We start from the raw sequence: 25,972 nt of genomic DNA on the forward strand, positions 1-25,972 counted from the left end.
CAGGGGCGCCGTACGAGAAATGTAGAGTCTGAGTGCTCTCACCAGATCTAACAAGTGCAAATCCTTTTCACATTGGTGAACTGGATGAGGACAAAACGAGGGTAAGGAGATGTCCTGATGTAAGGAGGGACGATGTGACAAACCCCTTGCAGGAACGTGCGTACCTGTGGGAGTCTGGCCAGGCGCTTCTGAAAAAAACACAGAGAGCGCAGAGACTTGTCCCTTAAGGGAGCCTAGCGACAAACCCTTTTCCAATCCGGATTGAAGAAAGGACAGAAAAGTGGGCAAGGCAAATGGCCAGGGAGAAAACCCGAGCAGAGCACCACGACAGGAATATTTTCCACGTCCTGTGGTAGATCTTGGCGGACGTTGGTTTCCTAGCCTGTCTCATAGTGGCAATGACCTCTTGAGATAATCCTGAAGACGCTAGGATCCAGGACTCAATGGCCACACAGTCAGGTTGAGGGCCGCAGAATTCAGATGGAAAAACGGCCCTTGAGACAGCAAATCTGGTCGGTCTGGCAGTGCCCACGGTTGGCCGACCGTGAGATGCCACAGATCCGGGTACCACGACCTCCTCGGCCAGTCTGGAGCGACAAGGATGGCGCGGCGGCAGTCGGCCCTGATCTTGCGTAACACTCTGGGCAACAGTGCCAGAGGAGGAAACACATAAGGAAGCCGAAACTGCGACCAATCCTGAACTAAGGCGTCTGCCGCCAGAGCTCTGTGATCTTGAGATCGAGCCATGAATGTTGGGACCTTGTTGTTGTGCCGTGACGCCATTAGGTCGACGTCCGGCATCCCCCAGCGGCAACAGATCTCCTGAAACACGTCCGGGTGAAGGGACCATTCCCCTGCATCCATGCCCTGGCGACTGAGAAAGTCTGCTTCCCAGTTTTCTACGCCCGGGATGTGAACTGCGGATATGGTGGATGCTGTGGCTTCCACCCACAGCAGAATCCGCCGGACTTCCTGGAAGGCTTGCCGACTGCGTGTCCCACCTTGGTGGTTGATGTAAGCCACCGCTGTGGAGTTGTCCGACTGAATTCGGATCTGCTTGCCTTCCAGCCACTGCTGGAACGCTTTTAGGGCAAGATACACTGCCCTGATCTCCAGAACATTGATCTGAAGTGAGGACTCTTGCTGAGTCCACGTACCCTGAGCCCTGTGGTGGAGAAAAACTGCTCCCCACCCTGACAGACTCGCGTCCGTCGTGACCACCGCCCAGGATGGGGGTAGGAAGGATTTCCCCTTCGATAATGAGGTGGGAAGAAGCCACCACCGAAGGGAAGCATTGGTTGCCTGAGAGAGGGAGACGTTCCTGTCTAGGGACGTCGGCATCCTGTCCCACTTACGTAGGATGTCCCATTGAAGTGGACGCAGGTGAAACTGCGCGAAAGGGACTGCTTCCATTGCTGCCACCATCTTCCCCAGGAAGTGCATGAGGCGCCTCAAGGGGTGTGACCGACCTTGAAGGAGAGATTGCACCCCTGTCTGTAGTGAACGCTGTTTGTCCAGCGGAAGCTTCACTATTGCTGGAAGAGTATGAAACTCCATGCCAAGATATGTCAGCGATTGGACCGGTGTCAGATTTGACTTTGGAAAATTGATGATCCACCCGAAACTCTGGAGAATCTCCAGAGTAACGTTGAGGCTGTGTTGGCATGCCTCTTGAGAGGGTGCCTTGACCAGCAGATCGTCTAAGTAAGGTATCACTGAGTGACCCTGAGAGTGGAGGACCGCAACTACTGTAGCCATGACCTTGGTGAAAACCCTTGGGGCTGTCGCCAGGCCGAACGGCAGTGCCGCGAACTGAAGGTGTTCGTCTCCTATGGCGAAGCGCAAGAAGCGCTGATGCTCTGGAGCAATTGGTACGTGGAGATAAGCATCCTTGATATCGATCGATGCTAGGAAACCTCCTTGGGACATTGAGGCGATGACGGAGCGGAGGGATTCCATCCGGAACCGCCTGGTCCTTACGTGTTTGTTGAGCAGATTTAGGTCCAAAACAGGACGGAAGGACCCGTCCTTCTTTGGAACCACAAACAGGTTGGAGTAGAAACCGTGACCCTGTTGCTGAAGAGGAACCGGGACCACCACTCCTTCTGCCTTCAGAATGCCCACCGCCTGCAGAAGAGCCTCGGCTCGCTCGGGAGGCGGAGATGTTCTGAAGAATCGAGTCGGAGGACGAGAGCTGAACTCTATCCTGTAACCGTGAGACAAAATGTCTCTCACCCAACGGTCTTTTACTTGTGGCAGCCAGGTGTCGCAAAAACGGGAGAGCCTGTCACCGACCGAGGATGAGGTGTGAGGAGGCCGTAAGTCATGAGGAAGCCGCCTTAGTAGCGGCACCTCCGGCGGTCTTTTTAGGGCGTGATTTAGACCGCCATGCGTCGGAGTTCCTCTGATCCTTCTGCGGCCTTTTGGACGAGGAGAATTGGGACCTGCCCGCACTCCGAAAGGACCGAAACCTCGACTGTCCCCTCCTCTGTTGGGGCGTTTTTGGTTTGGCCTGGGGTAAGGATGTTTCCTTTCCCTTGGATTGTTTGATGATTTCATCCAATCTCTCACCAAACAAACGGTCGCCAGAAAATGGCAATCCAGTTAAACACTTTTTGGAAGCCGAATCTGCCTTCCATTCCCGCAGCCACAAGGCCCTGCGTATTGCCACCGAATTGTCGGCTGCAACCGCCGTACGGCTCGCAGAGTCCAGGACAGCATTAATAGCGTAGGACGCAAATGCCGACGTTTGAGAGGTTATGGACGCCACCTGCGGCGCAGACGTACGTGTGAGTGCGTCAATTTGCGCCTGACCAGCTGAGATAGCTTGGAGTGCCCATACGGCTGCGAATGCTGGAGCAAAAGACGCGCCGATAGCTTCATAGATGGATTTCAACCAGAGCTCCATCTGTCTGTCAGTGGCATCCTTGAGTGAAGCTCCATCTTCCACTGCAACTATGGATCTAGCCGCAAGTCTGGAGATTGGAGGATCCACCTTGGGACACTGAGTCCAGCCCTTGACCACGTCAGGGGGGAAAGGGTAACGTGTATCCTTAAGGCGCTTGGAAATACGCTTATCTGGACAAGCTCGGTGTTTCTGGACTGCCTCTCTGAAGTCAGAGTGGTCCAGAAACATACTCTTTGTACGCTTGGGAAACCTGAAACGGAATTTCTCCTGCTGAGAGGCTGACTCCTCCACTGGAGGAGCTGAGGGAGAAATATCCAACATTTCATTGATGGACGCAATAAGATCATTCACTATGGCGTCCCCATCAGGAGTATCAAGGTTGAGAGCGGCTTCAGGATCAGAATCCTGATCAGCTACCTCCGCTTCATCATACAGAGAGTCCTCTCGCTGAGACCCTGAACATTGTGATGATGTCGAGGGGATATCATAGCGAGCTCGCTTAATCGGTCTGGGGCTGCGGTCCGTGTCAGAGACCTCACCCTGGGATCCATGAGACACCCCGGGAGGACATTGCTGTTCCAACTGAGGGGGACCAGGGGGCAATGATTCCACAGTGTCCCTGGCTTGAGATGCCGGCCTGGACTGCAAGGCTTCTAATATCTTAGCCATAGTCTCAGAAAGTCTTTCAGTAAAAACTGCAAACTCCGTCCCTGTCACCTGGACAGTGTTAACAGGTGGTTCTCCCTGGGCCACCCTTAGCAGAGGCTCCGGCTGAGAAAGTGCCACAGGGGCCGAGCATTGCACACAATGAGGGTCAGTGGAACCTGCCGGCAGTATAGCCGTACATGCTGCACAGGCAGCATAGTAAGTCTGTGCTTTGGCACCCTTGCTATTTGTGGACGACATGCTGTTGTCTCCTCTGAGCAATACAGGAGGGTATATAGACAAAAATCAACAGTGCACCATACAGTGTAAAGTATAGTCTATAATCATATAATCTATAAGTACACTTCTGCACTAGTGGGGCCAGCACCACAGGTGCTATTTACCGCCTGCGCAAAGCGGTTGTGTGGGCACCAGAAATCCTGCCTGGGTCTCCCTGAGCTTGTCTCTCCTCTCCAGCGTTAGCAGAGCTGAGAGGAATGGCTGCCGGCGTCCTGAGGAGAGGAGGGAGCCGTGGGCGTGACCCAGAAAAGTGCGGGAACTGGTGCCCCACTGTGCAGAGATGGGCGGGTGGAGTATGCAAAGCATGCTCCAGCCCTCAGTGCTGCCGTCCTGTACAGCGTCCCGCCCTTCCCCTGACTGGCAGGGCTGGGGGCGGGAAGAAAACGAGACTAGGCCGCAAAAGCCGGGGACTCGAGTTATAAGCGCGGCCGCCGTATAAGCGCGGTCGGCGCGGAAGTCCCCGGCGCACTAACAGTCCCAGCCGCGCCGCAGTGATAACCATGGCAGCGGCGGTCAGCGCGGCAGTCCCCGTACACGAACACACTCAGCGACGCTGAAGTGTGTAATGGCACAAACGCAGTCAGCGCTGCTGTCCCCGGTGCACTAGCACACCCAGCAATGCTGGAGTGTTGCTGTGCGCGGTCCCCACGGGGACACAGAGTACCTCAAAGTAGCAGGGCCATGTCCCTGAACGATACTCGGCTCCTATCCAGCATGGTCCTCAGGAGCTGTGGATGGAGCACGGTCTCCTGTGCCTGGAGACCGAAAGGATCCCACTTCACCCAGAGCCCTAATTGAGGGATGGGGAAGGAAAGCAGCATGTGGGCTCCAGCCTCCGTACCCGCAATGGATACCTCAACCTTAACAACACCGCCGACAAGAGTGGGGTGAGAAGGGAGCATGCTGGGGGCCCTGTTATGGGCCCTCTTTTCTTCCATCCGACATAGTCAGCAGCTGCTGCTGACTAAGCTGTGGAGCTATGCGTGGATGTCTGCCTCCTTCGCACAAAGCATAAAAACTGATGAGCCCGTGGCAGCACGGGGGGTGTATAGGCTGAAGGGGAGGGGCTTTACACTTTTAGTGTAATACTTTGTGTGGCCTCCGGAGGCATAGCTATACACCCAATTGTCTGGGTCTCCCAATAAGGAGCGACAAAGAAAATTATAATTGGTTTAAAGTAACTTCAATCCGAAGGAATATCTGAGAACTGAAACCATTCAACATGAACAACATGTGTACACAAAAAACAGGGGCGGGTGCTGGGTCTCCCAATTGGAGCTAGAAGAAAAGGAATTTACGGTAAGTAAACAAAATTCCCTTCTTCTTTGTCGCTCCATTGGGAGACCCAGACAATTGGGACGTCCAAAAGCAGTCCCTGGGTGGGTAAATAATACCTCATAATAGAGCCGTAACCGGCTCCGTCCTACAGGTGGGCAACCGCCGCCTGAAGGACTAGCCTACCTAGGCTGGCATCTGCCGAAGCATAGGTATGCACCTGATAGTGTTTCGTGAAAGTGTGCAGGCTCGACCAGGTAGCCGCCTGACACACCTGCTGAGCCGTAGCCTGGTGCCGCAAAGCCCAGGACGCTCCCACGGCCCTGGTAGAATGGGCCTTCAGCCCAGAGGGAACCGGAAGCCCGGAGGAACGATAAGCCTCGAGAATTGGTTCCTTGATCCACCGAGCCAGGGTTGACTTGGAAGCTTGTGTCCCTTTACGCTGGCCAGCGACAAGGACAAAGAGTGCATCCGAGCGGCGCAGGGGCGCCGTACGAGAAATGTAGAATCTGAGTGCTCTCACCAGATCTAACAAGTGCAAATCCTTTTCACATTGGTGAACTGGATGAGGACAAAAAGAGGGTAAGGAGATATCCTGATTGAGATGAAAGGGGGATACCACCTTAGGGAGAAATTCCGGAACCGGACGCAGCACCACCTTGTCCTGGTGAAACACCAGGAAGGGGGCTTTGCATGACAGCGCTGCTAGCTCAGACACTCTCCGAAGCGAAGTGACTGCTACTAGGAAAACCACTTTCTGCGAAAGGCGTGAGAGAGAGATATCCCTCATTGGCTCGAACGGTGGTTTCTGAAGAACCATCAGCACCCTGTTCAGATCCCAGGTTTCTAACGGACGCTTGTAAGGAGGTACGATGTGACAAACCCCCTGCAGGAACGTGCGAACCTGTGGAAGTCTGGCTAGGCGCTTCTGAAAAAAGACAGAGAGCGCAGAGACTTGTCCCTTAAGGGAGCCTAGTGACAAACCCTTTTCTAATCCGGATTGAAGGAAGGACAGAAAAGTGGGCAAGGTAAACGGCCAGGGAGAAACACCCTGAGCAGAGCACCACGACAGGAATATTTTCCACGTCCTGTGGTAGATCTTGGCGGACGTTGGTTTTCTAGCCTGTCTCATGGTGGTAATAACCTTTCGAGATAATCCTGAAGACGCTAGGATCCGGGACTCAATGGCCACACAGTCAGGTTCAGGGCCGCAGAATTCAGATGGAAAAACGGCCCTTGAGACAGCAAGTCTGGTCGGTCTGGTAGTACCCACGGTTGGCCGACCGTGAGATGCCACAGATCCGGGTACCACGACCTCCTCGGCCAGTCTGGAGCGACGAGGATGGCGCGGCGGCAGTCGGCCCTGATCTTGCGTAACACTCTGGGCAACAGTGCCAGAGGAGGAAACACATAAGGGAGTTGAAACTGCGACCAATCCTGAACTAAGGCGTCTGCCGCCAGAGCTCTGTGATCTTGAGACCGTGCCATGAACGTCGGGACCTTGTTGTTGTGCCGGGACTCCATTAGGTCGACATCCGGCATGCCCCAGCGGCAACAGATCTCCTGAAACACGTCCGGGTGAAGGGACCATTCCCCTGCATCCATGCCCTGGCGACTGAGAAAGTCTGCTTCCCAGTTGTCTACGCCCGGGATGTGAACTGCGGATATGGTCGAGGCTGTGGCTTCCACCCACAGCAGAATCCGCCGAACTTCCTGGAAGGCTTGCCGACTGCGTGTCCCGCCTTGGTGGTTGATGTATGCCACCGCTGTGGAGTTGTCCGACTGAATTCGGATCTGTTTGCCTTCCAGCCACGGCTGGAACGCTTTTAGGGCAAGATACACTGCCCTTATCTCCAGAACATTGATCTGAAGGGAGGACTCTGTCTGAGTCCAAGTCCCCTGAGCCCTGTGGTGAAGAAAGACCGCTCCCCACCCTGACAGGCTCGCGTCCGTCGTGACCACAGCCCAGGATGGGGGCAGGAAGGATTTCCCCTCCGACAGAGAAGTGGGAAGAAGCCACCACTGAAGGGAAGCTTTGGCTGCCCGAGAAAGGGAGACGTTCCTGTCGAGGGACGTCGACTTCCTGTCCCATTTGCGGAGAATGTCCCATTGAAGTGGGCGCAGATGAAACTGCACAAAAGGAACTGCCTCCATTGCTGCCACCATCTTCCCTAGGAAGTGCATGAGGCACCTCAGGGGGTGTGACTGACCATGAAGGAGAGATTGCACCCCTGTTTGTAGTGAACGCTGTTTGTTCAGCGGAAGCTTCACTATCGCTGAGAGAGTATGAAACTCCATGCCAAGATATGTCAGTGATTGGGCCGGTGTCAGATTTGACTTTGGAAAATTGATGATCCACCCGAAACTCTGGAGAGTTTCCAGAGCAATGTTCAGGCTGTGTTGGCATGCCCCTTGAGAGGGTGCCTTGACAAGTAGATCGTCTAAGTAAGGGATCACCGAGTGTCCCTGAGAGTGTAGGATTGCTACCACTGTTGCCATGACCTTGGTGAAGACCCGTGGGGCTGTTGCCAGGCCAAAAGGTAGTGCCACGAACTGAAGGTGTTCGTCCCCTATGGCGAAGCGCAGGAAGCGCTGATGCTCTGGTGCAATCGGAACGTGGAGATAAGTATCTTTGATGTCTATTGATGCCAGGAAATCTCCTTGGGACATTGAGGCGATGACGGAGCGGAGCGATTCCATCCGGAACCGCCTGGTTTTCACATGCTTGTTGAGCAGCTTTAGGTCCAAAACGGGACGGAAGGATCCGTCCTTTTTTGGCACCACGAACAAGTTGGAGTAAAAACCGTGACCCCGTTGCTGAAGAGGAACCGGGATCACCACTCCTTCCTCCTTCAGGGTGCCCACCGCCTGCATAAGAGCCTCGGCTCTGTCGGGGGGTGGAGATGTTCTGAAGAAACGAGTCGGAGGACGAGAGTTGAACTCTATCCTGTAACCGTGAGATAGAATGTCTCTCACCCATCGGTCTTTTACTTGTGGCAGCCAGGCGTCGCAAAAGCGGGAGAGCCTGCCACCGACCGAGGATGCGGTTTGAGGAGGCCGAAAGTCATGCGGAGGCCGCTTTGGGAGCGGTTCCTCCGGCGGTCTTCTTAGGACGTGACTTAGACCGCCATGCATCGGAGTTCCTCTGATCTTTCTGAGGCCTTTTGGACGAGGAAAATTGAGATCTGCCCGCGGTCCGAAAGGACCGAAACCTCGATTGTACCTTCCGTGGTTGAGGTCTGTTTGGTCTGGACTGGGGTAAGGATGAATCCTTTCCCTTGGATTGTTTAATGATTTCATCCAATCGCTCACCAAACAAGCGGTCGCCAGCCAATGGCAAACCGGTTAAGAACTTTTTGGAAGCAGAGTCTGCCTTCCATTCACGTAGCCACATGGCCCTGCGGAGTACCACCGAGTTGGCGGATGCCACCGCCGTACGGCTCGCAGAGTCCAGGATAGCATTAATGGCGTAGGACGCAAACGCCGACGCCTGATTGGTTAAGGACACCACTTGCGGGGCAGATGTACGTGTTACTGCATTAATCTGCGCCTGACAAGCTGAGATAGCTTGGAGTGCCCATACGGCAGCGAATGCTGGGGCAAAAGACGCGCCTATAGCTTCATAGATGGATTTCAACCATAGTTCCATCTGTCTGTCAGTGGCATCTTTGAGTGAAGCCCCATCTTCCACTGCAACTATGGATCTAGCCGCCAGTCTGGAGATTGGAGGATCCACCTTAGGACACTGAGTCCAGCCCTTGACAACCTCGGGGGGGGGAAGGGATAACGTGTGTCCTTAAGACGCTTGGAAAAACGCTTGTCTGGACAGTCTCGGTTTTTCTGGATTGCCTCTCTGAAGTCAGAGTGATCCAGAAACATATTTAATGTACGCTTTGGAAACCTGAAACGAAATTTCTCCTGAGAAGCAGACTCCTCAATTGTAGGAGCTGGGGGAGAAATATCCAACACCTGATTGATGGTCGCTATAAGGTCATTCACTACTGCGTCACCTTCAGGCGTATCTAGGTTGAGAGCGGCTTCAGGATCAGAATCCTGATCTGATACCTCCGCTTCATCCTCTAGAGAGTCCCCCTGCTGGGACCCTGAACAGTGTGATGAGGTGGAGGGATTTTCCCAGCGACCCCGCTTGGTCGGCCTGGGACTGCGGTCCGTGTCAGAGACCTCACCCCGGGACCCATGGGTCACCCCAGGGGCACTTTGCTGTTCCAATTGAGGGGGACCAGGGGTCAAGGATTGGATAGAGCCCGGGGCCTGAATCACCGGTCTGGACTGCAATGCTTCCAGTATTTTAGCAGACCATTTATCCATAGTCTCAGACAGTTTGTCAGCAAAGGCTGCAAACTCCGTCCCTGTCACCTGGACAGTGGTAGCAGGTGGATCCACCTGGGCCACCAGTCGCAGAGGCTCCGGCTGAGTAAGTGCCACAGGGGCCGAGCATTGCACACAATGAGGGTCAGTGGAACCTGCCGGTAGTACAGCTGTACATGAGGTACAAGTTGCAAAGTACGCCTGTGCTTTGGCACCCTTGCTTTTTGCAGATGACATGTTGTCTCCTCTGAGAACAACCAGGAGGGTATATAGCCAAAAATCAACAGAGCGACCGTACAGTGCAATATATAGCCTATAAGCCTATATATATATATATATATATATATATATATATATATATATATATATATATATATATATATATATATATATATATATATATATATATATATATATATATATATATATATATACACACTTCGGTACTCAGTGGGGCCAGCACCATAGGTGCTGCTTACCGACCGCTCAAAGCAGTTGTGTGGTCACCGGATTCCCTGCCTGGGTCTCCCTGTGTTGTCTCTCCTCTCCAGCGTCTGAATCGCTGACAGGAATGGCTGCCGGCGTTCTGTGGGGAGGAGGAGATCGTGGGCGTGCCCAAGAAAAGTGCGGGAATCCAGTGCCCCACTGTACTGAGTGAGGGGGGAGGAGGATACTAATGTATGCTCCAGCCCTCCGCTGACGATCCGTGCAGCGTCCCGCCCCTTCCCTGACTGGCAGGCCTGTGGGCGGGAATAAACGACACTAGGCCGCAGAAGCCGGGGACTAAAGTTATAAGCGCGGCCGGCAATAAGCGCGGCCGCGCGGTAGTCCCCCGGCGCACAAACACACCCAGCAGTGCTGGAAAGTGTCTGGCACAAGGGCTCCATGTCCGGCGCACTAACACACCCAGCCGTGCTGGAAAGTGTCTGGCACAAGCGCTCCATGTCCGGCGCACTAACACACCCAGCAGTGCTGGAAAGTGTCTGGCACAAGCGCTCCATGTCCGGCGCACTAACACACCCAGCCGTGCTGGAAAGTGTCTGGCACAAGCGCTCCATGTCCGGCGCACTAACACACCCAGCAGTGCTGGAAAGTGTCTGGCACAGGCGCTGCATGTCCGGCGCACTAACACACCCAGCCGTGCTGGAAAGTGTCTGGCACAAGCGCTCCATGTCCGGCGCACTAACACACCCAGCAGTGCTGTAATGTGTCTGGCACCAGCGCTCCATGCGCGGTCCCCACGGGGACACAGAGTACCTCATAGTAGCAGGGCCTTGTCCCTGACGATACTCCGCTCCTATCCTGCAGATTCCCAGGGGCTGCGGAGGGAGCACGGTCTCATGTGCCTGGAGACCGATCCTGGATCCCACTTCACCCAGAGCCCTAAGGGATGGGGAAGGAAAACAGCATGTGGCTCCTGCCTGTGTACCCGCAATGGGTACCTCAACCTTAACAACACCGCCGACAAAGTGGGGTGAGAAGGGAGCATGCTGGGGGCCCTGTTATGGGCCCTCTTTTCTTCCATCCGACCTGGTCAGCAGCTGCTGCCGACCAAGCTGTGGAGCTATGCGTGGATGTCTGCCTCCTTCGCACAAAGCATAAAAACTGAGGAGCCCGTGAGCACGGGGGGTGTATAGGCAGAAGGGGAGGGGCTTTACACTTTTAGTGTAATACTTTGTGTGGCCTCCGGAGGCATAGCTATACACCCAATTGTCTGGGTCTCCCAATGGAGCGACAAAGAAATTAAAAACTGCCATGACCTTGTTAGAAACCTGTCCTAGAATGTTAGTACTTGATCTTGTGAGCATGTGCAGTAGGTTGCACTGCCACCTGTTGTGTAGGAAGATGTGCTTCCAGTGGATATTTAGATTGACTACTGGAGATAACATGGGCACTGAGGAAAGGAGAGGATGCCAATACTGTTGTCCATCCTGTCTATCTGATCTAATATTGGAGATACCTAGAGTGCTGAGGAAAGTAGAGGCTGCTCACACTGCTGTCCACATTGTCTATTTGAAATAATACTGGAGATACCAAGAGTGCCAAGGTAAGAAAAGACTGACCACACCATACACTCAAAGCTGTAATTTATGTAAGACAGATATTGGATAAGGATTTAATACTAAAAATAAAAAAAATCCCTGACAGGAAACTTACAAAAGTGCCACTTTTAGTGGAATATAGTACATTTCTGCTGGCATTCTGAGAAGTTCATGAGCTAAAGTGGAATACTTGTTGAGCTCCAAGTAGAGTTTCTGTTGTTTAAACTGGAGGAAGAAAGGACAAAACAATGGTAAAAAGGCTAAAGCAGCAATATAACCGATACAACTCTAGATTAGTAGTAACATAAATGCAATATTAAAAAACTAATCATCACCTAACAATATAGCAAGTGTGAACAGGTGCAAGCTGTTGTGACTGCATAATATACAAACCAAGGAGTGCAGCAGGACTCTATACGTGAAGATCTATGCAAACATTTCATATATGACATTTGGACTGCATTACTGCTATACAGGATATACTTACTACAGAAAGGTACTAAGCGCTCAAATTGGCTTCTGTATTCTTTTATTTAGAAATATAGTCAATTTTACAAGGGCAAATGGAGGTAACGTGACATTTACTGCAAAGTCAATTCTCATAACTTCAGTTTTCATCCAATATACAATAAACCATGCAAAAACTCTAATATATAAAGCTGTGTGTGTGTGTGTGTGTGTATGTCCGCTGAAGGAATCCGCACCGTCGCATGTACAATCACGAAATTTTGCACAGACGCCCCATGTGACCCCGGGAACGTCGTAGACTATGTTTTGACAGAAAAATTTAACCCCGTGCTTTACAGTTAGTCTCTAAAATCCTGCCGCCATTAAACTGAATGGAGGTGGGAGCTATAGGTTATTAATAGCAACTGTCCAGTGGTTGCTATAGGAACAAAGTAAACTGTTAGTTGAAGCTTATGCGTGAGGTTATATGATGTCGGTGGAGAGATGGGAAAAGAGACAGAGCCCGGGGGGAAAAGAAGGGAATTTTGTTTACTTACCGTAAATTCCTTTTCTTCTAGCTCCAATTGGGAGACCCAGACAATTGGGTGTATAGCTATTGCCTCTGGAGGCCACACAAAGTATTACACTTAAAAGTGTAAGGCCCCTCCCCTTCTGGCTATACACCCCCAGTGGGATCACTGGCTCACCAGTTTTAGTGCCAAAGCAAGAAGGAGGAAAGCCAATAACTGGTTTAAAGACCAATTCAATCCGAGGAAACATCGGAGAACTGAACCATACCACATGAACAACATGTGTACCCGAAAAAACAGAAAAACCCCGAGAAAACAGGGCGGGTGCTGGGTCTCCCAATTGGAGCTAGAAGAAAAGGAATTTACGGTAAGTAAACAAAATTCCCTTCTTCTTTGTCGCTCCATTGGGAGACCCAGACAATTGGGATGTCCAAAAGCAATCCCTGGGTGGGTAAAAGAATACCTCATGATAGGGCCGTCAAACGGCCCTCTCCTACAGGTGGCCAACCGCCGCCTGAATGACTTATCTACCTAGGCTGGCGTCTGCCGAAGCGTAGGTATGCATCTGATAATGCTTGGTAAAAGTAAGTAGACTCGACCAGGTGGGTGCCTGACACACCTGCTGAGCCGTAGCCTGGTGCCGTAATGCCCAGGATGCACCCACGGCTCTGGTAGAATGGGCCTTCGGCCTTGAGAGAACCAGAAGCCCAGTAGAACTGTAGGCTTCAAGAATTGGTTCCTCGAGCCCCCGAGCAAGGGTGGATCTGGAAGCTTGCGACTGTTTACGCCGACCAGCGACAAGGACAAAGAGTGCATCCGGGTGGCGCAGGAGCGCCATGCGGGAAGTAGAACCTGAGTGCTCTCACCAGAACCAACAGATGCAAATCTTTCTGAAATTGATGGACTGGACGAGGACACAAAGAAGGTGAGGTGATATCCTGATTGATATGAAAATGGGATACCACCTTAGGGAGAAATTCCGGAACCGGACGCAGAACTACCCTGTCCTGGTGAAGGACCAGGAAGGGAGTTTGTATGAGAGCGTTGCTAGCTCGGAAACTCTCCTAAGAGACGAGACCGTTACTCGAAGGCCACTTCCCGTGAAAAACGGGAAGGGAGACATCCTTCAAAGGCTCGAAAGGCGGCATCTGGAGAGCAATTAGAACCTTGTTCAGATCTCAGGGCTCTAACGGCCGCTTGTACGGAGTGCTGAGAAGACAAACTCCCCGTAGGAACGTGCGTACCTGAGGAAGTCGTCGTTTCTGAAAAAATACAGATAGCGCTGAGACTTGTCCCTAAAGGGAACTGAGCGACAACCCATTTTCCTACCTAGATTGCAGGAAGGAAGGAAACATAGACGATGCAACCGGCCAGGGAGAAACACCCTGCGCCGAGCACCGAGATAAGAACATCTTCCACGTCCTGTGGTCAATCTTGGCGGACGTTGGTATGCTAGCCTGTCTCATGGTGGCAACCACGTCCTGAGGTAATCCTGACGACACTAGGTTCCAGGACTCAATGCCACACCATCCGGTTGAGGGCCGTAGAATTCAAATGGAAGAATGGCCCTTGAGACAGCCAGTCTGATTGGTCTGGTAGTGCCCCCGGTTAGCCTACCGTGAGGCACCACAGAACCGAGTACCACAACATCCTCGGCCAATTTGTAGCGACGAGGATGGCGCGGCCGCAGTCGGTCTTGATCTAGCGCAGTACTCTGGGCAACAATGCCAGAGGTGGCACCTAAGGTAGCTGGAACTGCGACCAATGCTGAACTAAGGCGTTTGCCGCCAGAGCTCGATGATTGTGAAACCGTGCCATGAAGCTGGCACATTGTTGTTGTGCCGTGACGCCATTAGATCGACGTCCGGCCTCTGTCCGCGGCGCCAGATCTCCTGAAACCCGTCCGGGTGAGGAGACCATACTCTTTCGGCCACACCTCAGCGACTTAGGAAGTCAGCTTCCTAGTTTCCACACTTGGGATGTGAATTGTGGATATGGTGGATGCCGTGTCTTCCACCCACATCAGAACCTGCCGGACTTCCTGGAAGGCTTGCCGGTTGCGCGTTCTTCCTTGGTGGTTGATGTATGCCACCGCTGTGGAGCTGTCCGACTGAAGTCGGATATGCTTGCTTTCCAGCCGCTGTTGGAAGGATTGTAGGGCAAGATACACTGCTCTGTGTTCAAGAACATTGATCTGAAGAGTGGACTCTTGCTGAGTCCACGTACCCTGAGCGCTGTAGTGGAGAAAAACTGCTCCCCACCCTGATAGACTCGCGTCTGTCGTAACTATCGCCCAGGACGGGGATAGGAAGGACCTTCTTTTTGACCAAGAGGTGAGAAGAAGCCACCACCGTAGAGATTCCTTGGCCGCCTGAGAAAGAACGACGACTCTGTTGAGGGACGTCGACTCCTCGGCCCATTGGCGGAGAATGTCCCATTGTAGTGGACGCAGTAAAACTGCGCGAAAGGAACTGCCTCCATTGCTACCATCTTACGTAGGAAGTGCATGAGGCGTCTCAATGTGTGCGACTGGTTCTTAAAGAAGAGCTTGCAGCCCGTAGTGAATGCTGTTTGTCTAGCGGCAGCTTCACTATCGCTGAGAGAGTAAGAAACTCTATGCCTAGATATGTTATCGATAGGGTAGGGGTCGGATCTGACTTTAAAAAGTTGATGATCCACCCAAAACTCTAGAGAGTCTCCAGCGCAACGTTCGGGCAGTGTTGGCATGTTTCCTAAGAGAGTGCCTTGACAAGTAGATCGTCTAAATACGGGACCACAGAGTGACCCTGAGAGTGCAGGACTGTGACTACTGCTGCCCTGACCTTGGCGAAGACCAGTTGGACTGTCGCTAGCCGGAAGGTAGAGCTACGAACAGAGGGTGTTCGTCTCCTATAACGAAGCGTAGAAACGCTAGTGCTCTGGATCAATCGGCACGTGTGGATAAGCATCCTTGATGCCTAATGATGCTAGGAAATATCCTTGGGACCTTGAGGCGATGACATGGCGGAGGGATTCCATCCGGAACCGCCTGGTGTCCACGAGCTTGCTGAGCATTTTTAGAGCCAGAACGGGACGGAACGGCCCGTTGTCATAGGTACCGCAAAGAATTTGGGGTAAAAACCGTGACCTTGTTCCTGAAGAGGAACGGGGGTCATCACTCTTTCTGCCTATAGAGTGCACCCTGTTTGCAGAAGAGCAGCGGCCCGGCCGGGAGGTGGAGAAATTCTGAAGAATCGAGTTGGAGGACGAGAAGTGAGCTCTATCCTGTACCCGTGAGACAGAATGTCTCACACTCAATGGTCATTGACCTATGGCAGCTAAATATCGCCAAGGCGGGAGAGCCTGCTACCGACCGAGGCCGCAAGTCATGAGGAAGCCGCCTTGGAAGCGGGTTTTCAGACTGTCGCTTTTTTGGGCGAGACTGAGCCCGCTAAGAATCTTAGCTCCTCTGATCCTTTTGAGTCCACATTGGACGAGGAAAAATGGGACCTGCCCGAGCCTCGAAAAGGCCGAAAACCCCGACTGCCTCTTGCTCTGTTGGGGTTTGTTGTGTCCGGGCTGAGGAAAGGATGAATCCTTACCCCTGGACTGTTTGATGGTTACATCCAACGCTCACCAAACAGCCGGTCAGCAGAAAAAGGCAACTGGTTAGGCAACCTTTTTTGGAAGCAGAATCTGCCTTCCATTCACTTAACGAGCAGACCAGGCTCTGCTTAAAAACACGGAGTAGCGGAGGCTACCGCCGCACGGTTCGCAGAGTCCAGGACAACCTGAATCGCGTAAGAAACAAATGCAGACATTTGAGAGGTTAAGGATGCCACCTGCGGCACAGATGTACGTGTAACCGTGTCAATCTGTGTAAGACAAGCTGAAATAGCTTGGAGTGCCCCAAGGGAGAGAATGCCGGAGCCAACGGTGCGCCGACAGCCTCATAGATGGCTTTCGACCAGAGATCCATCTGTCTGTCAGTGGCATCTTTGAGTTTGCAGTTCCATCTCCCACTGCAACTATGGATCTAGCTACAAGCCTGGAGATTGGAGGATGCCGCTCGGGACATTGGGTCCAGTCCTTGACCAAGTCAGGGGACAGGGATAACGTGTATCCTAAGCCGTTTGGAGAAGCGCATATCTGGATAAGCGTGGTGTTCCTGGACTGCCTCTCTGAAGGCAGAGTGGTCCAGAAAAATACGTGAAGCTGACTCCTCCACTGGAGGAGCTGTGAGAAATAACCCACATTCTATAGATGGACGCTATAAGATTATTTACTATGGCGTCACAATCAGGTGTATCCAGATTGAGAGCGGTCTCAGGATCAGAATCCTGAGCCGCTACTTCCGCCTTATTACACAGCGAGTCCTTCTGTTAGGACCCTGATGAAACCGAGGCCGCTCATAGCGAGCCCACTTAGGCTGTCTGGGACTGACGTCCGTGCAGAGCCGTGACTCTGGGATGCGTGTGACATTCCCGGAGCTGTTAGTTATTCACACTGAGGGGGGCCATGGATCAATGATTCAACAGTGCCCATATTGTGAGAGACATGTCCGGACTGCTAGGCTTCTAGTATCATAGCCATAGTCTCAGAAAAACTGTCAGTAAATACTGCAGACACCGTCCTCATCCCCTGGCCATTAGACCTGCCGGCCGTATAGCCGTACATGCTGTACCAGCTGTATAGAAAAACATGTGGTTCTGCACCTTTGTTTTACACAGAGAATATGCTGATAACTCCTCCGCATAATCCAGGAGGGTATATACAACGTGCGACCAAACAGTGCAATGTATATAGTACAAGCATATCTATAAGTGCACTTCTGCACTAGTGGGGTTAGCACCACAGGTGCTGCTTAACGCCTGTTACAGCGATTGTGTGACTATCAGAATGCCAGGGTCTTCCACACTTGTCTCTGTATCGTACAGAAACTGACACTAATGGCTGCCGGTGTCCTTGTAGAGAAGGAAGCCGTGGGCGTGCCTGAGAAAGTGCGGGAATCCGGATTCACCGTGCACACAGTGAGAGGGGTGGAGTATGCAAAACATACTCCAGCTCTCAGCTCTGCTCTATGCAGCGTCACGCCCCTACCCTGACTGTCAGGGCTGTGGGCGGTAACGAAGGGAGACTAGGCCCAGAAGCCGGGGACTCGAGTTAACAGCGCGGCCGCCGTAAAAGCGCGGGCCGCGCTGAAGTCCCCGGCGCACCACAAGTGCCAGCCGCGCCGCAGTTCCAGCGGCCGGCGCGACCGATTCATAGAAGTGGCCAGCGTCCCGCCCCTCTCCTGACTGGCAGGTCTGGGGGCGGGAACGAACGGAAGCAGGCCGCAAAAGCCGGGGACTCTAGTTATCAGCGCGGCCGCCGTAAAAGCGCGGGCCGCGCTGAAGTCCCCGGCGCACCACAAGTGCCAGCCGCGCCGCTGCCAGCGGCCGGCGCGACCGATTCCTGGAAGTGGCCAGCGTCCCGCCCCTCTCCTGACTGGCAGGTCTGGGGGCGGGGAACGAACGGAAGCAGGCCGCAAAAGCCGGGGACTCTAGTTATCAGCGCGGCCGCCATAAAAGCGCAGGCCGCGCTGAAGTCCCCGGCGCACTACAAGTGCCAGCCGCGCCGCAGTCCCAGCGGCCGGCGCGACCAATTCCCATAAGTGAGCCTGCTTCAGCAAAGCTGAATGAGGCCATGGCACAGGCGCCGCAGCGCTGATGTCCCCCGGCGCACTACAACACCCAGCATGCTGCGGTGTGAGCGCCAAATGCACGGGGACACAGAGTACCTTGAGGAAGCAGGGCCATGTCCCTGATGTACTCCGCTCCATCCAGCATCTTCTCCAGGGGCTGTAGATGGAGCACGGTCTCAGTGCCTGGAGACCGGTAAATCCCACTTCACCCAGAGCCCTGTAAAAAGGGATGGGGAAGGAATCAGCATGTGGGCTCCTGCCGCCGTACCCGCAATGGGTACCTCAACCTTACAAACACCTCCGACATACAGTGGGGTGAGAAGGGAGCATGCTGGGGACACTATATGTGTCCTCTTTTCTTCCATCCGACATAGTCAGCAGCTGCTGCTGACTAAAAAGTGGAGCTATGCGTGGATGTGTTGCCTCCTTCGCACAAAGCACAAAACTGGTGAGCCAGTGATCCCACTGGGGGTGTATAGCCAGAAGGGGAGGGGCCTTACACTTTTAAGTGTAATACTTTGTGTGGCCTCCAGAGGCAATAGCTATACACCCAATTGTCTGGGTCTCCCAATGGAGCGACAAAGAAAAGAGACAGAGCCCGGGGGGAAAAAAGAGACAGAGCCCGGGGGGAAAAAAGAGACAGAGCCCGGGGGGAAAAAAGAGACAGAGCCCGGGGGGAAAAAAAGAGACAGAGCCCGGGGGGAAAAAAAGAGACAGAGCCCGGGGGGAAAAAAAGAGACAGAGCCCGGGGGGAAAAAAAGAGACAGAGCCCGGGGGGAAAAAAAGAGACAGAGCCCGGGGGGAAAAAAGAGACAGAGCCCGGGGGGAAAAAAGAGACAGAGCCCGGGGGGAAAAAAGAGACAGAGCCCGGGGGGAAAAAAGAGACAGCCCGGGGGGAAAAAAGAGACAGAGCCCGGGGGGAAAAAAGAGACAGAGCCCGGGGGGAAAAAAGAGACAGAGCCCGGGGGGAAAAAAGAGACAGAGCCCGGGGGGAAAAAAGAGACAGAGCCCGGGGGGAAAAAAGAGACAGAGCCCGGGGGGAAAAAAGAGACAGAGCCCGGGGGGAAAAAAGAGACAGAGCCCGGGGGGAAAAAAGAGACAGAGCCCGGGGGGAAAAAAGAGACAGAGCCCGGGGGGAAAAAAGAGACAGAGCCCGGGGGGAAAAAAGAGACAGAGCCCGGGGGGAAAAAAGAGACAGAGCCCGGGGGGAAAAAAGAGACAGAGCCCGGGGGGAAAAAAGAGACAGAGCCCGGGGGGAAAAAGAGACAGAGCCCGAGGGGAAAAGAGACAGAGCCCGGGGGGGAAAGACAGACAGACACACACAGAGACAGAAATAGAGAGATAGACAGAGAGATAGACAGAGACTGGGAGAGAGAGACAGTTACTGCAACGCTGGGTACTACAGCTAGTAAATAAATAAATCATAACTTACCATCACTTTGTTATATTCTCGAACTGCCAAATAAAGTGCAACTGCAGTAAGTGCATCTGTTAACTGAGAAGAACATCATTACTGCACACATCTGAATCAGGTCAGCAAGATCTGAAGGGTTTTCTCAGACACCTCTCATCCCTATTACAATGAAGGGCCCGGACTTACAATGCCAGTAGCAGCCAAGAGGGGCACTATTTCTAGCCGAAAATTATTTATTTTTCCAACTCTGGATAACCTTCATTATAGTTTCCCTCTAAAGGTCTACTTACCATAAAGACTATTTCTGAGTAGTCGACAAGGAAATGGAAGAGATAAATTATAAGCGGTGTCTGCAAAAAAAGAAAGATCAGCAAAATTAGACTTGTGCTCGCAGTGATGGAAATCTCACTTACAGTCATTTTCCAATCTATTCAAACTGTATGAGACCGCTGAATGAAGGAAATAGCTGTTGTTGTGCACAATCTTATCCATCAATCTAAACCAGGCGGCTGTTTTAGCTCATTCAATAGCTAACATTGCAAAGATGCAAAAATGAAAAATCCTCTCCATTCTCAAAAATGCATGAATTTTAATTCCGTAGCGTACACATCATTGCCAAGATTACTGGTCACATTGCTGTAGAGTGTGCACTTGCTAGCTGTTAGATGTCCAGCTTGCAAGTGCTGCTCTCAAGCTGGCCAGATCCAGCGCTTCTCCCATGCTGCCTTTGAAGCTGGCCAGATCCAGTGACCCAGTGCTCCTCCCGAGCTGCCTCTGAAGCTGGCCAGATCCAGTGACCCAGCGCTTCTCCCGAGCTGCCTCTGAAGCTGGCCAGATCCAGTGACCCAGCGCTTCTCCCGAGCTGCCTCTGAAGCTGGCCAGATCCAGTGACCCAGCGCTTCTCCCGAGCTGCCTCTGAAGCTGGCCAGATCCAGTGACCCAGCGCTTCTCCCGAGCTGCCTCTGAAGCTGGCCAGATCCAGTGACCCAGCGCTTCTCCCGTGCGGCCTCTGAAGCTGGCCAGATCCAGTGACCCAGCGCTTCTCCCGTGCGGCCTCTGAAGCTGGCCAGATCCAGTGACCCAGCGCTTCTCCCGTGCGGCCTCTGAAGCTGGCCAGATCCAGTGACCCAGCGCTTCTCCCGTGCTGCCTCTGAAGCTGGCCAGATCCAGTGACCCAGCGCTTCTCCCGTGCGGCCTCTGAAGCTGGCCAGATCCAGTGACCCAGCGCTCCTCCCGTGCTGCCTCTGAAGCTGGCCAGATCCAGTGACCCAGCGCTCCTCCTATGCTGCCTCTGAAGCTGGCCAGATCCAGTGACCCAAGCGCTTCTCCCGTGCTGCCTCTGAAGCTGAGAAAAAGGAGCCAGCACGATCTGAAATTGGCATGCATCATATAAAAAGTGAAAATTCACAGATTTATTCCAACTGTACTGTAATAAAAAAATGAGATTTTTAGCAAATAATTGATCAATTCTTTGAGTCACCCCTGCCAACGTCACGGCAAATCTCAATAGGGGGGTCCTGACCTATATTATGTATTTCATGTGCCATGCGGCCTCCTAGATAAAGTTAAAAGCAGAACCATAATGGAGCACACATACCTGTAACCTGTATATAGCCGCTTCCATGTTGCAAAAAAGGCAATTGTGGATAGAGGCCAGCCCAGGTCCCAGCATGTGGAGCAAGCTCTACACATACCAGGACTATATCAGAACTGATCCTCCCAGTGCCAGACTGCAACCATTGATAAAGGCGGACCAGATCCAAGTATGGTGCTTAATTAGCATTGCCTGTGGAAAGGGGTGAGGCAACTGAATGTGAACAGCTACCAACAGGAGGAATACATTGCAAACCAAAATCAGGCGTGCATGGTATGGTGATGGTCAGTCACCAGAAATTGTAGCATAACTACAGTCAAAACATTTATATTACAGTACAGTTGGAATAAATCTGTGAATTTGCACTTTTTATATGATGCATGCCATTTTCAGATCGTGCTGGCTCCCCTCTCTCTCTGTTTGGTTGTAGTTATGCTACAAATGTCTGGTGGCTGGTCACCACCATGCTATGCACGCCTGATTTTGGTTTGCAATATATTCCTCCTGTTGGTAGCTGTTCACATTCAGTTGCCTCACCCTTTCCACAGGCATTGCTAATTAAGCACCATACTTGGATCTGGTCCGCCTTTATCAATGGTTGCAGTCTGGCACTGGGAGGGTCAGTTCTGATATAGTCCTGGTATGTGCAGAGCTTGCTCCACATGCTGGGACCTGGGCTGGCCTCTATCCACAAGTGCCTTTTTTGCAACATAGAAGCGGTTATATATACAGGTTACAGGTATGTGTGCTCTATTATGGTTCTGCTTTTAACTTTATCTAGGAGGCCGCATGGCACATGAAATACAGAATATAGAGTAGGACCCCCCTATTGAGATTTGTCGTGACGTTGGCAGGGGTGGCTCAAAGAATTGATCAATTATTTGCTAAAAATCTCATTTATATTACAGTACAGTTGGAATAAATCTGTGAATTTGCACCTTTTATATGATGCATGCCATTTTCAGATCGTGCTGGCTCCCCTATCTGCCTCTGAAGCTGGCCAGATCCAGTGACCCAGCACTAATCCCGGGCTGCCTCTGAAGCTGGACAGATCCAGTGACCCAAGCGCTTCTCCCGTGCTGCCTCTGAAGCTGGCCAGATCCAGTGACCCAGCGCTTCTCCCGTGCGGCCTCTGAAGCTGGCCAAATCCAGTGACCCAAGCGCTTCTCTTGTGCTGCCTCTGAAGCTGGCCAGATCCAGTGATCCAGCGCTTCTCCCGTGCTGCCTGTGAAGCTGGCCAGATCCAGTGACCCAGTGCTTCTCCCGTGCTGCCTCTGAAGCTGGCCAGATCCAGTGACCCAGTGCTTCTCTCGTGCTGCCTCTGAAGCTGGCCAGATCCAGTGACCCAAGCGCTTCTCCCATACAGCAGAGACAAAGCTGAGAGAGTATGATTAGGGCCAGCAGATCAGCCGAGCTGTCTGTATGAATTGTCAATCTTTTGGAGTGCACCACTTTCCCGGCAAGCAAGTCAAGCGGCAGAGGAGTGCTGTACTCCCAATGCCAGAAACATGAGACAACCCCTTTAAGGTATGTTCCCGGGTGTACTTTATATGACATTTAGATATATTATAAGGGTATTCCAATCACAATAAATGATGGTTAGGATAAAGCATGTACTTTAAAAGGGTGAAATTGCTTGTAAAAACAATTTTGCAATTTACTTATTAAAAATTCCATCTGTTCTCAAGAATAGAGGTATTTTTAATTTTTATTGTTTACTGAGCATTGCCTAGGTTACCGACCACTGCTGCAGTCTATCAGTGGAGGCAGAACATATGCAGCACTCAGAGGGCTCTTTCCTATAGAGCGCAGGTCTGAAGGTTGCACAATTACTGGGGATACCGCTTGCTCCCAGTCTTTGGTAGCCCCACGCTCCTCTGATGCAGCAGAGGCAAAACCATCTTATATGGCAGCTTCAGAGAATGCGCAGTTCAGGGTAGCAATATGACGATCCTACTGGTCCAAACTGCCAATAAAGCAGGGGAGATGCTCTGGCACACGTCAGCACGTAGTATACAGAGATATCAGATCTTATATATTCTCACTTCATGGAAGAGATCTCCTGAGTATGGTGAAACGTCAAGGTCCAAAAGGGACATTCCTTCCACAACTGCAAAAGAAACAAACCGTTATTCCAAAATCTGACAATGACATAGAACATGAATACAATGAGAAATGGCAGAAGGAACGGGAGTCTTATTTAAAGTTTCCCTTTAAATGAAAAAATGATCTTGTGATACGTCAAAGATACAAGGTGCAGTGTTATTCCCAGGCTCTATGAAACAAGGATACCCTGCAGAATTTTTAAAGGGGTTCAGTAATAAAAAAAATATATGATGGTGTCTAATAAGGGGAGTCCTAACAGTGTGTAATATACAAACTGCTAGGATTTAGCTCTGTTGACAATTAGTCACGTGGCCAATCAAACATACTTTTCATATCAGCTATCACATGCCGACTAGCTTATTTTCCAGATCTTTTGCATGTCACATGAAAACCATTCAAGTTGTAAAAACAGCGGAATCCTAACAATTTGTATATTGCGCACTGTTTGGATTCCTCTACATGTTGCATACAGCAAAAAGTTTGTAAGCGCTGATTGCCCGCACATTCAGCTCTCCCATATTGCTATATGAGGCAGAGTACAAGGACAGTGAAGAGGGCCAGGGCCAGCCAGATTCTGAAGTGCTTCCATTCTGCATATGGCAATCAGCTTGTAAGCGCTGATTGCCCAAAGGTGCAGCTCTTTGACATTGCCGTATGAGGCAGACTACAGTGAAGAAGATCAGATCCAGCCAGCTTCAGCGGAGTGCCTCCATGCTGCATATAGCAAAGAGTTTGTAAGCGCTGATTGCCCAGCTCACTGACCTTGCTATGAGGCACAGTGCACTGAAAAAGACAGGGCGTAGCCAGTTTAGGAGGAGCACTTCCATGCTGCATAAAGCTTGTAAGCACTGATTGCCCAAACGTCCAACTCTCTGGATTTGCTGTATGAGGCGGAGGACAGTGAAGACCATATCCAGCCAGCTTCAGACAAGCGCTTCAGTGCTGCATATAGCTTGTAAGAGCCGATTGCCTGAATGTCCAGCTCTCTAACTTTGCTATGAGGTGCAGCAGGACACTGTAGAAGGTCGTGTCTAGCCAGCAAGTGCTCCTTTGGTGTCAGGGGGGGGCACCTGCTCCTTTGGTGTTGGGGGGTGGGGGGGGGCACCTGCTCCTTTGGTGTCGGGGGGTGGGGGGGGGCACCTGCTCCTTTGGTGTCGGGGGGTGGGGGGGGGCACCTGCTCCTTTGGTGTCGGGGGGTGGGGGGGGGGCACCTGCTCCTTTGGTGTCGGGAGGTGGGGGGGGGGCACCTGCTCCTTTGGTGTCGGGAGGTGGGGGGGGGCACCTGCTCCTTTGGTGTCGGGAGGTGGGGGGGGGCACCTGCTCCTTTGGTGTCGGGGGGGGGGGCACCTGCTCCTTTGGTGTCGGGGGGGGGGGGGCACCTGCTCCTTTGGTGTCGGGGGGGGGGCACCTGCTCCTTTGGTGTCGGGGGGGGGGCACCTGCTCCTTTGGTGTCGGGGGGGGGGGGGCACCTGCTCCTTTGGTGTCGGGGGGGGGGGGGCACCTGCTCCTTTGGTGTCGGGGGGGGGCACCTGCTCTTTTGGTGTCGGGGGGGGGGGGGCACCTGCTCCTTTGGTGTCGGGGGGGGCACCTGCTCCCTTGGTGTCCGGGGGGGGGGGCACCTGCTCCTTTGGTGTCGGGGGGGGGGGCACCTGCTCCTTTGGTGTCGGGGGGGGGGGCACCTGCTCCTTTGGTGTCGGGGGGGGGGGGGGGGGGCACCTGCTCCTTTGGTGTCGGGGGGGGGGGGGCACCTGCTCCTTTGGTGTCGGGGGGGGGGGGGCACCTGCTCCTTTGGTGTCGGGGGGGGGGGGGGGCACCTGCTCCTTTGGTGTCGGGGGGGGGGGGGGGCACCTGCTCCTTTGGTGTCGGGGGGGGGGGGCACCTGCTCCTTTGGTGTCGGGGGGGGGGGGGGCACCTGCTCCCTTGGTGTCGGGGGGGGGGCACCTGCTCCTTTGGTGTCGGGGGGGGGGGCACCTGCTCCTTTGGTGTCGGGGGGGGGCACCTGCTCCTTTGGTGTCGGGGGGGGGCACCTGCTCCTTTGGTGTCGGGGGGGGGGGGCACCTGCTCCTTTGGTGTCGGGGGGGGGCACCTGCTCCTTTGGTGTCGGGGGGGGGCACCTGCTCCTTTGGTGTCGGGGGGGGGCACCTGCTCCTTTGGTGTCGGGGGGGGGGCACCTGCTCCTTTGGTGTCGGGGGGGGGGGCACCTGCTCCTTTGGTGTCGGGGGGGGGGGCACATGGCAACCATGTAAGCAGGCAATCTACTGAAGTCACCAGACAGCACAAGCTATTATATCCTGTTATTATGTGTATGTGGACACGTGCTGGACATACATTGGTGTAATAACTGCCACCATCCTTCATAACACAGGAAACCACCACTCCCAGCCCATTCCACCTGTCATTTGCAGCCTCAGCACATGGCCGCCGCCCTCCTTACCTCTCTTCCATGAGTTCAGAGGAGACACCACCTCCACACGTTCGGAGATGAAGGCAGCCATGCTGGATCGAAATAGGACAGCCCTGATCGTTACTGCCACCAACACAACTAGCACCAAAGGCGCAGCCATGTTTCCAGGGCAGGCTGCTCGGCCAGCGCGGAGAACCGTAGGGAAATGTGGGGACTGTAGTTCTGCAGTCATCGAACAGACAAGGCAAAAGGGAGTGATGAAACTACAATAACCACAATTCCTGGCGAGAAAATCGTCCACTCTTCCGGGATTGAA

At 53.0% G+C, this 25,972-nt stretch overlaps 1 protein-coding gene across 1 annotated transcript in view; it reads right to left on the minus strand.

The window, feature by feature from the left end:
* The window catches only part of PIGU (phosphatidylinositol glycan anchor biosynthesis class U), a 47,646-nt gene extending 21,799 nt beyond the window's left edge, over positions 1-25,847 (minus strand). Inside the window, exons 1-5 of the mRNA XM_075349945.1 lie at positions 25,687-25,847; positions 23,192-23,256; positions 19,843-19,902; positions 19,571-19,633; positions 11,615-11,724 (exon numbers count right to left, since the gene is read on the minus strand). Of these exons, the coding sequence (XP_075206060.1) occupies positions 11,615-11,724; positions 19,571-19,633; positions 19,843-19,902; positions 23,192-23,256; positions 25,687-25,816 (428 nt within the window). The 5' untranslated portion in view covers positions 25,817-25,847. The remainder of the gene's footprint in view (positions 1-11,614; positions 11,725-19,570; positions 19,634-19,842; positions 19,903-23,191; positions 23,257-25,686) is intronic.
* Positions 25,848-25,972: the final 125 nt, after the last annotated feature.

This window comes from Anomaloglossus baeobatrachus, chromosome 5, assembly GCF_048569485.1.
Source record: "Anomaloglossus baeobatrachus isolate aAnoBae1 chromosome 5, aAnoBae1.hap1, whole genome shotgun sequence".
NCBI lineage: Eukaryota > Metazoa > Chordata > Amphibia > Anura > Aromobatidae > Anomaloglossus > Anomaloglossus baeobatrachus.